At 40.3% G+C, this 14,484-nt stretch overlaps 1 protein-coding gene across 12 annotated transcripts in view; it reads left to right on the forward strand.

The window, feature by feature from the left end:
- celf5a (cugbp, Elav-like family member 5a) overlaps positions 1–14,484 on the forward strand; it is a 241,611-nt gene continuing 227,127 nt past the window's right edge. For 3 of the 12 annotated variants that reach the window (XM_008407174.3, XM_017304383.2, XM_008407182.3), the window contains exon 1: positions 10–669. In XM_008407174.3, the coding sequence (XP_008405396.1) occupies positions 312–669 (358 nt within the window). In that variant the 5' untranslated portion in view covers positions 10–311. Of the gene's footprint in view, positions 670–14,484 lie in introns of all 12 variants that reach the window. The other 9 variants (XM_017304381.2, XM_081606474.1, XM_008407191.3 and 6 more) reach the window with 5 other exon arrangements.

Raw genomic sequence — 14,484 nt, forward strand, 5'->3', positions numbered from 1 at the left:
TCAAAGAAAAGCTTTTTGACATCTCGCTAGGGTGCATTTCCCCACAATTTCCTCCGTAAAAGATGTCTTCTTCTTAAAGACCACTGGGTGTCGCTCCAGAGCGTCCAATACCGCCTCGGTGCGCTTATTCCCTCGAATATTACCCCCCTCTGCTCTTTACTGTGTGTGCGGGTGCGTTGTGTGTTGGATAGAAAGTCAGCCTGGTTTCCAGCTGAGTGCTTGCTCTCTCTCGCAGCGTGTGTGTGTGTGTGTGTGTGTGTGTGAGCGTGTGTGTGTGTTGTCATTATTATCCACTCTGCTCCCAGCTCAGAATGGCCAGATTCACTCAGACTGAAACAAGAAGGCAGCACCATCCACAGCAGTCCCTGCCCGCTCACTCCAGCCTGGTTTTCACCGGACCGGGGGCACCACCGACCCACCAACCATTACTACTTCTCCCACATCAGCACCAGTACCCCCAGCTCACATTCCCGAAACCCATGAACGGGTCAGAACCCATTTCAATTCATCCGGAGAGCGGCAACATGAAAGACCAAGATGCCATTAAGCTGTTTATCGGGCAGATACCGAGGAACTTGGAGGAAAAAGACCTGAAACCCCTGTTTGAACAGTTTGGGAAAATCCACGAACTGACAGTTCTCAAGGACCGATACACCGGCATGCACAAAGGTAACGTGTCGCGCCACATACGGTCGCGAACACCGCTTTATAATTTCCTAATATCGCTTGTGATATTTAGCTTATGTCTTTTCTAATGCGCCGTTTACATTTTTTTTTTCAATATATATTTTTTACATTTGGTCCAAACAATTTGTCAGCGAGAGGCTTCTGTTATTCCTCCTGTTTCCCCCAATATTTTGAAATGTGTCTGTTACAACTCGATTTTTCAGCGTTTATATTCCCATATAATTAAATATGTCAGAATACATCCTCCATTATTATGAGCGCTTCTCTTTCACAAACAATTCCTTACAGTTTTTTTTTTTTTTTTTTTTTTTTTGTAATCCAAGAGTGTTTCCTTGCGCTCCTAAAGTGGGGCAGAGGCGCTCGAAAAGGATGCATTTTTAAACAGCCTTCCCTTTGCCAGTCCCATCTTTTTTTTTCTTTTCTTTTTTTTTTTTTGTCTGCGGAGGGACGGCATCATTTATTCATTCACATGCTTTCTTTAACATCTCTTCGCGTGGGAGTGGGAGTTGGGGCCGGGCGCAGAGCCGTCACAGCTAAATCTGTGTAATTCTACAGTGTCTCCGAAGGGCGCAGGAACTGTCACAAGATGACGGACGCTGCCACGGAGATTGTGACGCCGACTGCGCTTGCCTGGGCTGAAGTGGGGAAGCCGAGGCCGGCAGCGGAGGGGATGTAAATTCACTCTGCCCACATTGTACAGGCGACAGTGACAACTTCCATCCTCCTAAGGCCCAATGAAAGTTGTTTAGGAAGACATTACTGTGAGCTTATGTGTTCAGAGCAAAACTCCCACGTCCACTCTACATGCTAGACGTCAAAATCAAATTTTCTTGTTTGAACTGCAAAAGGTTAACCGTGGGACTCGGCACATGGGAAAGCGAAACTACTTGGAATAATCTTTGGCATTTAGACTTTTCTGATAGTCGTCCTTCCATTTGAAATTTCATCAATTCATACAGAGTTTAAGGCTTTTACAGGATCGCAGCTGCAATGGGAACAAGGATACACCATCCATCCATCCATCCATCCATCCATCCATCCATCCATCCATCCATCCATCCATCCATCCATCCATCCATCCATCCATCCATCCATCCATCCATCCATCCATCCATCCTTTATGCCTTGCATTGTAAATTAGATAGTTGTAGGTGTCTATCTTCAGTACACTGGGTGAGAGGTGGTGTACGCCCTGGACAGGTCTGCAGTTTATCACAGAGCAGCCCAAAGGGCCCCCAGGTCAAACAACCATGCATGCACACGCTCACAACTAAGGGTAGTTTAGAGTAATCAGTTAACCTATAACAATGATGTTTTTAGGGTTGTGAGAGAAACCTAGAATCCCTGTGACGGACCGGAAAGTCATTTTTAAAATTTCGTTTCATCTTTATTTAACCAGTGAAGTCCCATTGAGATTAAGAATCTCTTTCTTTTTCAAAGAGAATCCTGGTCAAGAGGCAGCAAAATGCCTGAATTTGAAGCCAGGACCTTCTTGCTGCAAGGCAACAGTATTAACAACTGCTCCACCGTACGTCCAGCCCTGTGATGTTTATCACACCGACAATAAATTATTGACTTGACTTAAGAAGGGAGGCCCAGATATGCCCAGTGGCAGTCCACGGTTCATTCTGGGGGCTCACTCCCAAGGCTTTCTCTGGTCAGAGAAGATATACAGTTCATCCACTGGGCTCTGGGTCTGCCCTTGGGTATCGTCTCAGTGGGACATGCCCTGAAAACCTATGAAGCAAGGCACCCAGGAGGAATCCTGATCAGATACCCCCCCCCACCCCCCCCAAAAAAAAACTCAACTGACTTCTTTTGATGTGGAGGAGCAGTGGCTCTTCTTAAAGCTCAAGTTTTTTCCCCCCATGTTCAACCACTCTACAGGGAGGCTCATTTAAGTCTCCTGGATTTTGCCGTTGTGGATATTATTCATATCTCATGACCACAGATGAGAGTCAAAACATAGACTGGGAGATATAGAGGTGCACTGAAATAATGTTGTGTTTGCAGATGTGACTTGAATTCATCTGTTCACCTTCTGTACCGTCCTGGTGTCACTTATAAGGAGGAGATCGAGATACTTAAACACCTCTGCTTGAGTCAGAGACTGACCACTGGTCTGGACAGGGCAATCCAGCATTTTCAGGTTGAAAGATGATTCGGATTTTGAGGAGCTAACAACTTGGCCTATGTATTAACACATCGTTTCAGATGATTGTATATGTCACCTGCTAGGGAAAGAGAAGAGGAATGATGTTCTTTGGGCAGCTGCAGAACTTTGATAGTGAAATATTTGGTACAGTTTACAACACCACTATTTTTTCATAATTTGGTTGCAGGTTTAAGGTGGTACACACATTGAAGCTTAATGGTACACAATTTAGTTCTAAAATAGTCATACTTTAAGTTATTAGCATGACCTATTGCTATCACAAGATTTTTCTTGGTCAGTTACTTTTTTAAAAGTAACTGAATAGCTATAACTAAGCATACTTAAACAATTTTTGAACACTTTTGGTTTTAAAACTGTTAAAAAATTCTATTAAACCATCCCCACCCTTTTAAAGTCATTTTAATAAGATGTGAGAAAAGAATATCATAGCGACTTGAGTTTTCTTCATTATGGAGCAGAAAGTAACGTAGTTCTTCCCTTACCCCTACAGGATTTTGCACATTGTGCTCCAACTGGCTGAAGGACAGCTGCTGCACTTTCTCTCAATGATGAGAACGATTGATTCAGCTTCTTCTGATCTGAGTTATTTTCAGTTTTGAAAAATATGCACATTTAAGGAGCATAATTACTTACTATCATTAAGATAAAGCAGTTTGGGACTTTGGGTAAAAGTCTGTGCATTAAAAGCACCAGCACACACACACACACACATATATATATATATATATATATATCGTAAATCTCATTTGCAAACATTGATTATTTGTGGTCTGAGAAGTTGCTGTCAAAAGGTGAACGTTGGATTAAGCAAGATTCGTCAGTCTGTCCAGAAACGCCTCGGAACAGTCGTACTGAGTCCCCCGTTTCATTCGGATACGAAAGGTTGAAGCTGAATACCAACATCATACCCTTTATTTCCCTGCTGAAATGTGAGGCAATATTTGATGTCAGTTTGTAGAAAAGAAAGATTTATTTTTTCAATGTAGCCTTCATTTGCCATCCGTGGGCATGTGTTTATTCTATGTGTGTGGGGGTGTGCGTGTGTGTGTGTGTGTCTACAATATCATTGCCTGGAGTTGCGCAATGATTGCAGTATTTGGCTGCTGAGGAAATTTTGTCCGAGAAAAGGCTCAGACTGTTATACATGCAGCTCGACACTTTGGTTCGACATATATGTATATGTATATAGATGCAAACACACGCACACATGCACACACACACACACACACGCACGCACACCCCCGCACACACCCACGCACACACACACACACACGCACACGCACACACACACACCCACACACACACACACACACACACACACACACACACACACACACACACACGCACACACACACACACACACGCATATAAGAAAATGGATGGATGGATGGATATATATATATATATATATATATATATATATTGAGTGCCATTTTCCAATTAATACAATGAGTATTATGATAATTTTTGTGTTTTGAAAGGGTTTTCTCTGATTTCTTTAAAGTATTATACATATTATGTTAATTGGATAGCCCGTGTTTGACTTGTAAACAAAAAACAATCCTTATTTCTGTAATTTAGATGTGTAATTTTGTATATTGACAAACAAACGTGGCATATTTAAATAAAATACATGAACAGAAAGATACTGAGTTGAGGTCATCTCCCTGATTTAATGCAACATATAATTTCAAATCTATTTTTCAAAGTGAATATTTATCCCCATTCAGAAACTTGCAAACAACTAATTAATACAAGATAAGTAGGGTTCATCAAATTAAATGTCTTAGAATGTAATGATGCCTGGCCACACAATTAACAATACACAATCAAACTCTAATATGTCAGTGATCTTTCAGAGTTAATCATGCTATTAGGCAGAATGGGATTATGGAGCATGCATCCTGATGGAGAGACAGGGACAGCGCCCTCTCTAAGAGGTGCATTAACTTCGACAGACACTCAGACGGACAGTGCTAGATGCACAAATTTGTTTTCATTATCCTAAACGCTGTGCATTCTGTCATTTTGATTTTTGTTTCATTCCCGATGCACTCTCCATATTTATTATTTTCCTTTCATCTTGTTTTTTTTTCCCTCATGCAACTATTTTTCCTCTTGGTAATCCATGGGGGAAAACATGGAATTAGTTTGTAAAGCGTGATAATAATGCATGGCCATAATAACTTGACTCAAGAGGATTAGCAAATGTGCATTGTCTGAAGCAGCGGTCTCCTGGGTGATCAGTTGGTTGCCTCCCTAAACAGTGGCTGCCTCTCCCAATTAAAAATTCAGTCCAGTCTGCCTCTTCAAATGATTAATTCTGCCCACGCTGTCAATGGCCTGCCAATTGTTGTCGCCCAACCGGTATTAATAGGTAGAGGATTTCCTGATGTTGAATTTATCACACGGTGGAAACTTCTCCCTTTGGCTCTAATTAGCTTACGTTTATAGCACATGCAGAGCACACTCTTAGACATTTATGCACATGCATATATGCAGAACTAAGGTTGTGTTTTTTCTTTTAAGCATTCTGGATCCTCAACCTTCTTTCTTTCTTTTTTTTTTTCTCTTCCCTCGTTTGCATCTGTTTTGTTTATTTCACCAATTTACTATTACTGCCATGAAAAAGCGGATGTATTTATGGAAAGCAAACGTCTCTGGACAGATTATGCCCCACGAGCTCCCCTCATGCAGTTAAGTAACACGCAATCAAATCAGAGTGAAAGAGCATACGTGATTCGCCTCAGCAGACAGACAGACAGACAAACCTTCCCAGAGTTCCTCTGATTTGCTGGCCGAGGCAAACCTGATATCAATATTAAGCTTGTGTCGGCTATCATTCTGTTAATGCATTTATAAATGGAGATATTGCCGTAGACCACAGCCAAGCAGAAGCATATTAAATCACGGAATAATCTGATGAAATATTTATTCAAGTTTTTATTTTTTTTTTCCCCCCCCTCCTCCGAGCGAGTCTGATAGATAGGGTTTCTCAGCGATTTGCTCCCTGAAAAGACAAAGAAATAACAGAATAATTTCCACACATTATATTTGCCAAAACCACATAATAGGGTATTTTGAGAATGCAGTTATAAGTTTGCACAATGGAGTTTTGTGGACCGAGGCTCTACTTTTTCTTAAAGCAACCTTTCTATCTTTAATAACAAATCTGAATCCATGTTCTTGTTCATAATGTGTGCGCCTTATGGTAAGTGTCAAAGATCATGGTAGGGTTGTAGGACAGCACCGCCCCCCCTGAGGAAACAGATGGGGCAAACTCACAGATCATAAATAAAACTGTAGATGTGGCATAGATGGTCCATGCACATTGCATAAAGGTACTGTTGTGTTGTATTAATTATGTAATGTATTACTGAAACAGGCGTGAACAGGGTTTTGTATTTCGCTGAATCATGTCTGAACTTCGGAAGCATTCTCACTCAGGCTCAGATCTGCCCGTAGCAGCTGTGTGGCATAAATACTTGTGTGCATGTGTGTGCAAAAACCTATATGTCTGTCACTATACTGTATGTTAACATTTCACATAGGCTGCTGCAAAATAAGCAGGCTGGTTGCAGGGGACAGACGTCAGTCTCTGTACACCAAGACAACCAAGTTGCAAAGCAAAAGTTAATATTTAATTCAGATTTATTCAAGCTACTCCTTGTTTCAAACACACTTTTTTTTCTTGGTTACAAAACATTGATCAACAAATAGTAATTCGATTATCGAAAAATTTGATCTTTTCCTAATTCTTGTTCAATTTGCACCTCTGATCATTTTTGTCCAATTTTTGACCAAACCTAATTCCAGTTTGTTGTAGCATTAACAAAAGCACAGCAGTTTATTATCCTAGTATTTAAATATTTTTGATAAATTGTTGGAGCTAAGTAATCCAAAAACTGCTGAATTCACACAAATAATTACATTTAGTTGTACATTATTTTCTGAAGATTTTATCCTAAATCGTGATTCTTTGATTCTGATCTTTTTTGGTCTGTCTGATTTATTTAATGGGAGAGGTTATCACCCCTGATTAAAACCAAAATAACTTATTGATAAAAAATATTATTCATTGAAGTCTCAAATTCACAGATTTTGACAGACGACCTGAACAGATTTCAGAAAAGTACTTTCAATCGTAGAGCGTCACTGCAGGTGCGAAGCATCCAAAGAAGTCATGGAGCAAAACTGCTACTGGCAAAGATACTAAAACGATGTTTTGATTTATAAGCCTATCACCAAGAACTAGTTCATTCATTCAGTTTAACTTACTTTTATTTGTCGTTTATTTTTGTGCTAGCAAGAGGAAATTTGTGAGATCTAAGTCAGATAAATAGATAGAACAACTCCTGAAGTGAGCAAATTGTGAACATGTCTTTTTGCCCTTTCAAGTCATAGAACAGTGATAAATATGGTTTGGCATCCAACACTAATAGTAGCTACCATAATCACTCAGAGCAATAATATCTAACACCTCTGGTTCTTCAGCGTGAAACTAAAATGTGCTGGCTCGGGTCTGATGTGATTCCCAAATATGAGATCCTTTACTTCTGAGATAAATCCAAGGTGCCATTAGTATGTTTGCAGCTTTGCTAAGTGGCTTTCTAGCAGAATGGTATTCTTTTTTTTTTTTTTACTATATTTTCTCATGGATTGAAGCATAACTGGTCTAATGTCTCTGTACAGACGGGCTGCATTCAGTAATATTCCAGATTTAATAGACATCTGACTTGTGTGGTCCTTTTAACATTATCGGTTAAGTTTTAGGAGCACAGCCATAAAGATTTGAAGGAGAAATAATGTCTGTACTGTTTAGCGTTTCTTCCGACTTTGTGTTCAGCACATGAGAGGAAAGGCTAGTTTCAGACTTTATGCAGTTATGTGCAGTGATTTAATTTAGCTAATGTGGAATAAAAACCTGTGTCAGGGCTGGTGAGCAGAAGTCACTGAGCCAAGCAGTAAAAACACTCGCTTTGCAATCTTTAAATGCCTGTAAATATTGTAATAAGCAACAGGGTTTTCCTCATAAAAGATGCAGCAGCTCAACGAGTACTGACAGGCGCTATGGGTCCTGAGTTCAGGATGAGGCGCGCTGCCTCACCCCTCTCCCTCTCCCTTGCTTGTTTCTGCTGTTTTCCCCATAGAGATTGGCAATTTCAGATGCTGTGGTGGAAGTTAATGTCTGCGCGCCAGACTCACCTGACTTTTATTCTCTCTACGCATCTTTTTTTTTTTCTCTCAGTTAATCTCTAACTGAGAGAGCCTTCAGGTGGATTGATTTCCTGCTCCAATGCAACATTTATTATTTCTTGCAGTATATAACACTTTCAGCACATTGTAAGGACTGGTATTCCATGACCTTTGTGGAATATGCTTGCTCTTAATGGGCGCCTGAAGCGTGGATGGGCATGTGTACATGTGCAAACATGTCTAAGAAATAACATTAAAAAAAACTTTTATCAGAGAGACTTATTTATGAAATGTCAATCACTTGTGTGTACATCAAGTTCTTTGGAGATTTATTTATTTATTGATTGGCCTTTGAAGAAGCCCCAAATACTTGTTTCTTGGTCTGAATGACAATTTAAAAACCCTATGCTCATTATGATTTAGTGAACTGAGGGAGGGCTGAATGGCTACCCCTGTTAGACACTCCGTGGTGAACTCCCAGAAAATTTTTTACTAAGGCTGCAGGATATTAGGAAAACCTTCGATAGGCAATAATATTAGTGAATCTTGTGGTAGCAAAATGATTTGCAAGAAATATTTAGCAGTGTTTAATATTTTTTTTGCTTTGGGTAGTTTCTTAATGACATTACCACTGTTTTTATACTGCATTAAGCACGCTAATGCACACTCTGATACAAAAACGGATCTGTCCTGCTGTGGGCTGGTGTCTTCCAAAGGCCCTGAGGACCTTATTGAAATCCAAGGAAGTTTGTAATAAAAAATCCTAAAGTGGGATTTTTAACAGAACGGCAATTCAAAATAGATGGCCAAATCAACATAGTAGCTTCCCAGACACATATGGTTTCCTCCTTGGACATATTAGCCCCCATATTTAGATCATAGGGAAAACCTTTGGGGAACTGATGACCTCTCTAAATAAGACAACAGCGCATAATGGAACTCCAGAAACCCTGCTGTGGCTTTGTGTAGTTCTGCCCATCCATCTGACAACTTTTTAGAGGTGGACCTGCCACAACGAAGAGTGTGAACTGAATTATTTTGAATCTGTTTTGGTTCACATTTATTTTTTATAGGTAGAGTTGGCCGAAACGTAGAAGCTTGCCGCCTATATGTTTTGTTTGCAGCGCACCGAGGCCAACATAGCAGACTGAGGTCTTATAATATGGGGTATAAAAGGGAAAGAAAAAAAGGTGTGACCAAAGCAGGAAGGTTTGATGTTATTTAATGCTGAAGTTGTGCTTGAGCTTGGTGGTGCGCTGATTCATTCTAAAAGGAAAATGAAATAAAGGGGGGAGAGAGAAGATTTTAAGGCAGTGTTTTGTGATAATCCTTCTCCATTTTGGAACAGTTCAGGAGAACTCATGCGATAAAGCCTTGTACAAGCCTGGAAAAATAATAAGTTATTTGTCTTGCCTTATAGTGCTTTGCCCTTGGAGGGCTTGCTAACCCCCATGTTTTGGCCAAAAAAACAATCACAGATTAGTCAAGCTGTCACATCTTTCTGATTGCCAAACGGTTGAGCCCTTGATGTTGGCGCGAATGAACAATGCATAAATGTCGAACTTGTATCTGCCTGAGAGTGCATGTAAACACAACGCTTTGTGGATATGCCTCAGCACCGCCGACCAATCCTTCTCTGTCACACAGCCCAGTGTGACGGAGAGGAATTGGACAACGTGCTCGGGCACATGCATGCAGAGGAAGGGGTGGGGGCCCAAAAGGCAAATGACAGACAGACACATGGCACAGAACAATGGCTGTATGGGCAGATGGATAAGTGGAGGGGGGAAAAAAGATGAAGTGTTTGTCAAGAGATGCAGAAACAAATGGCAGCTTTTATCCTGAGGCTTTGGGAGAAAGGAGTGATGGTTGAGCTCGTGACACATAGGGCAAGTCACACAGGGTGAGTGGCATTTTGGCACAAGAGCACGGGATGCATGGATGGTGGAGGGGGAGGAGCAGAGGCCTGGTTCGGCAGATAAAATAATCACCTGGAGCTCTCTCATGGCAGCAGTTTGAAATAATCCAAATATTACCACTGAAACTGCAGGCGCCAATTAATGCTCCTCATTAGATTTAATTTTATTCCATAATAACCGATTAGTTGAAAAACATGTATGTTGCAATTTTGACAACACAAATAATCTTTATTGAATTAAGTTACGGACATTTATCACCAGTAGGAATTATGTACAGATATCTCTCAATGCTCCAACGAAATGTATGAAGTAAAAAAAACAAACAAAAAAACCCCAAACTTGTCTGTGCATCCTCCGGTCCATGCAGGAAGTGAGAAGATGCACGCTGCTCAGCAGTGCTATAAATAGGAACTGTGTGGTATTTCTGTGGTAAAATAGGTTAAGCTGGCATCGCTGCACTGCTGGCATGACATCACTGATTGCCTGCCAGCGTTACCCAAAAAACGGCTCCTGCACTCCGCTCTGAAAGAGAGCGGACAAGAATAAAAGGGGGGAGACTGTGTGAGAAGCTATGGGGGACAGAGCCGTTTCCCAGCCATTTCCATCGTTTTTCCTTGTATTTTTCATCCATCCATCCATCCTGCAACAAACAGTTTCTTGTTTGAGGCTTTGTACCAGAGATGTGTCGCATTTGCATTTTTTCCTCATATTTTCCCGTGTTTCACTCTGTGATGAAAGCAAAACTGCTTGCCAGACTGTGTTGAGGAGGAAGATGAGAGATGGAATTTGTGTTTCTTTCTTCATCATCCAATATTAATTTAGTTTAATGAGCAGAGTATATAGACTTTATGCAAGCTCAAACGTGGAACCTGATCTGAGATTTAATGTTCAGCAGAAGGTCGGATTTAATTAAAAAAAATGGCTCCTCAAACTAATTAATGGATAGCAGGTTCTTCTATCTATCTATCTATCTATCTATCTATCTATCTATCTATCTATCTATCTATCTATCTATCTATCTATCTATCTATCTATCTATCTATCTATCTATCTATCTATCTATCTATCTATCTATCTATCTATCTATCTATCTATCTATCTATCTATCTATCTATCTATCTATCTATCTATCTATCTATCTATCTATCTATCTATCTATCTATCTATCTATCTATCATCACATCTTCATTAGGAGAACAGTATTTCTGGTATCCTTTGGGCTAAATGTGGTTTGTAGGAAATTTAAGTCGATGCAATTAACGCCCTTATGCCTGCTTGTTAGTCACACCATTAGAGGTAATCATTAGTCTTCTTCAGCTCCAGCGGTGACATGAGATAAATAAATAAAAAGTCAGGAACGTTGGACAGTATACATTTTTGGTAAACATATCACTATGCAGGAGTACAGCATGTTGTTTAACATATTGCTTGGGAAAAAGAAGACGGATTTTAAAGGACGGTGGTTTATTAAAGGAGACAGCTTTAGGCTTTAATCTGAAGATTTTAATATAAGCACACAACCCCCTTGGGTTGTGACTGACAGGGCAATGCATTCTGTATATGATGGCTGGTGTAGCAATAACTAGATATGAGTAGATTTTGCTTTTTCCTCTCCCTTCCCTGCAGGGGTCGTTTATACCTAACCTGCCTTACTTTGGTTTGGTAATACTAACTAAATAGTTAGTTCTTTAAAAAAGAAGGCCTGACATTGCCACTAGTTAAGACATGGGAGGAAGGAGATTCCTCTTCATTCAATGCTCTGCTGAGCCACAGCAGATATCTACGATACAGTAAATGTAGATCTCTGGCTATTGATTTGCTAAATTGTTTTTATTCACTCCATAATTACGCACCTTTTGGGTTAATAAATATAAGTGGAATGGAAAAAGTGGAATTCAGACAAATAAAAACTATGAAAGTGATGAAAAGATTAAATGGATTTCATTTGTCCCTACATATACCACCAGTTGTACTTGTGCAACAGTTTGAGAATATACGCAATAAAGAAAAAGAAAATTCAGAACAGATGAACAAATAAAGGTGTCTTACATCAATTTAAACTACTGAGACAAAGCTCTTTTTGTTCCACCAGTCCATTCTCATGATAGCTATTATAAACACATAAGTAGGTTAGACATACTACAGATAGATGAGGAGAAAAGACATATGCCTTCCCTCTGTACTCCTCTTGCAACCAGTCCATCCATGCACCTTCTGGGCCTTTGAAGCTGTGTCTTTTAAGGTAACTTTCAATTTGTAAAATCAAAGGGGCTTAGAACCTGATCCTTCTCTTAGTCTGCAGTCATTTTGCAGCTGCCAGTCATCTATGATTGTAGCCTGTCTAAGATCTATTGATCTGTCTCAAAAGCTGCACTGTCTTTCACCTCTAACAAGAGGAAAGGAATCATTTGGCATATTATGTCTACTATGCAAATCAGAGACATTACACAAGGATGGTACAACAGTTTGACATATTCTTGCGCTGTGTTATGTAATACAATGGATGGCATATAGTAAACAGTCATAACCGAGCAAAAAAAGATTCCTACTATTTCCTACTTGTATTTTTGTTTGTTTTTGTGAGTGGTCGTTGCAGTTCATAAAGACGGGGAGATGTAGTTTTCTGACTTTGAATCAGGCAACGGCTTAGAGAAACTTTTATTGATTTCTGTAAATCCCTTGGCTGGGGCCAGCCTTGGAGGGAGGGAGAGAGGGAGGAACAACGGCTTGGAGAGACGGCACTTGGCAGGTAAACTCTTGTTGACCTCCCAGAAGTAACACAGCGGGAGGCAGTAAGTGTGAACCTACACATTATTTACAGCCACAAGAAACTCCATCCATTAACAGTGTCAATTAGCCTGCTTGTCCGGGATGCAGTTCGCTGGATGTTAATGCGAACGGGCAATCGCTTTAATAGTGTAAAGCTGCAGATGGGTGAAAGACTCCTGCGATCAAGCCACGTATTAAAAGACGGTTTAGTTGACTTGAGGATGGAGAAATGTGCAGTGAGATCTGGTGTCGCCTGCATCAGTTGCTTGGTAATACTATTTTCTTATCAGAAACAATTTGACACATATCAATTTTTGAAGGGAATGTTTTAATGGTTGATTATATATGAAGTGCAAATTGTGCCTGGACAGAACTGTACAGTCTCAGAACCATGAACTAAATTCAGAGAAGTTGTGAAAACTTCTCTACGTGGATGAATATGTTGGCTTCTTTATATCTGTTCTTACCCCTGAAATATGTACAGTAGGTTTGCTGCATTTATTTGACATCAAACAATTCATACAGAAATATACATATATGGTAGATCTTGTAAATACACTCATACTAACACAGTCACTCCTTTGGGATGTGCTCCTTATGGATCTGTTTGACTGATTCTAGTAGGATAGTATACTCTGTGAGAGCAAGTAGCAACAAATCAATGGATGAGATCCTCTGCTCAGGGGTCAGAGAGAATACCACGGAGGGTGAGGGGACTATTTCTTACCCTCATGATATACATTGATGCTTCTTGGTTCCTCTGCAGGATTCATAGTCCCCCAGCTTACTGCTCAAGGTGATGGGATAATGGGAGTGGGTCCCGTAAGGGGAAGAGAAATGAAGGATGTTTTGAAGCTGGATGCAGAAGATAACGGGATGGGCTGACTGATGAAGGGGTGATTGAAGATTGGGTTTGAATTCACGATCAACAGATGTTTGTAGAGGATAGTTTCTGGCTTCCTTTAGGTTGAGAGTCTATTTTAATTAGGGTTTGCAAGCTCTGCCAGGCTACAGATTTTATTATACCATCATTACAAGCCCATTTGGCCAGGACAGAGAAAATATTGTTTTTGGAAGAATGACTGAGAGCAGTGTCGTAAGTTCCTGCCAAGCTCCGCTTAATGAAACTTATTTGTCTTTTATCACTCTGAAAAAGTAATGTATTGTCAGGTCCAGTATATATTGTGACCATAAGGACCGATTGAATCTGCTGGAACCAAACAGATGACCCACCTCATGATCAGCCTGCATCACTAAGCTAACTGTGTTCAGGTCTGGTAGTGACTCAGGTCATCAGCACATCGTCTCACTGCTCACGATGTGTGTTTCATCTTCCGTTCCCACTTAAGGTCCTCTAGAGTCCCACATGACCATTAATGATGTAAGCGAACGATTTACCAAAAGTGAGAGCCTTTTCCTAAAAGTGCAAATGATGTGAGAGCTAACAGACGAGATCAGTGCCAGGACTGGCTCTATTTGTGCTAAATCCACACTTTCTGGCCAAGAAAATGCCGCGGCAAGAGCAAGTTAACACTTCGTTTTTTCACACTGGGGCAGCTTGGCTCCTCTGGGCAAAAAGACACAGAATATGGATGAGATGAAGATACCAAAAGGTGAAGCTAAAATAGGACGGTACATCCATTGAAATTGACATTCAGATTTGACTATTAAGCAGAATACAATTAATTTAGTCACCATGTGGTGATGAGTCACTTTTAGTTGATAAAAGTTTGTACC

Source organism: Poecilia reticulata, chromosome 4, assembly GCF_904066995.2.
Source record: "Poecilia reticulata chromosome 4, P_reticulata-male-v2, whole genome shotgun sequence".
In the NCBI taxonomy this organism is placed as follows: domain Eukaryota; kingdom Metazoa; phylum Chordata; class Actinopteri; order Cyprinodontiformes; family Poeciliidae; genus Poecilia; species Poecilia reticulata.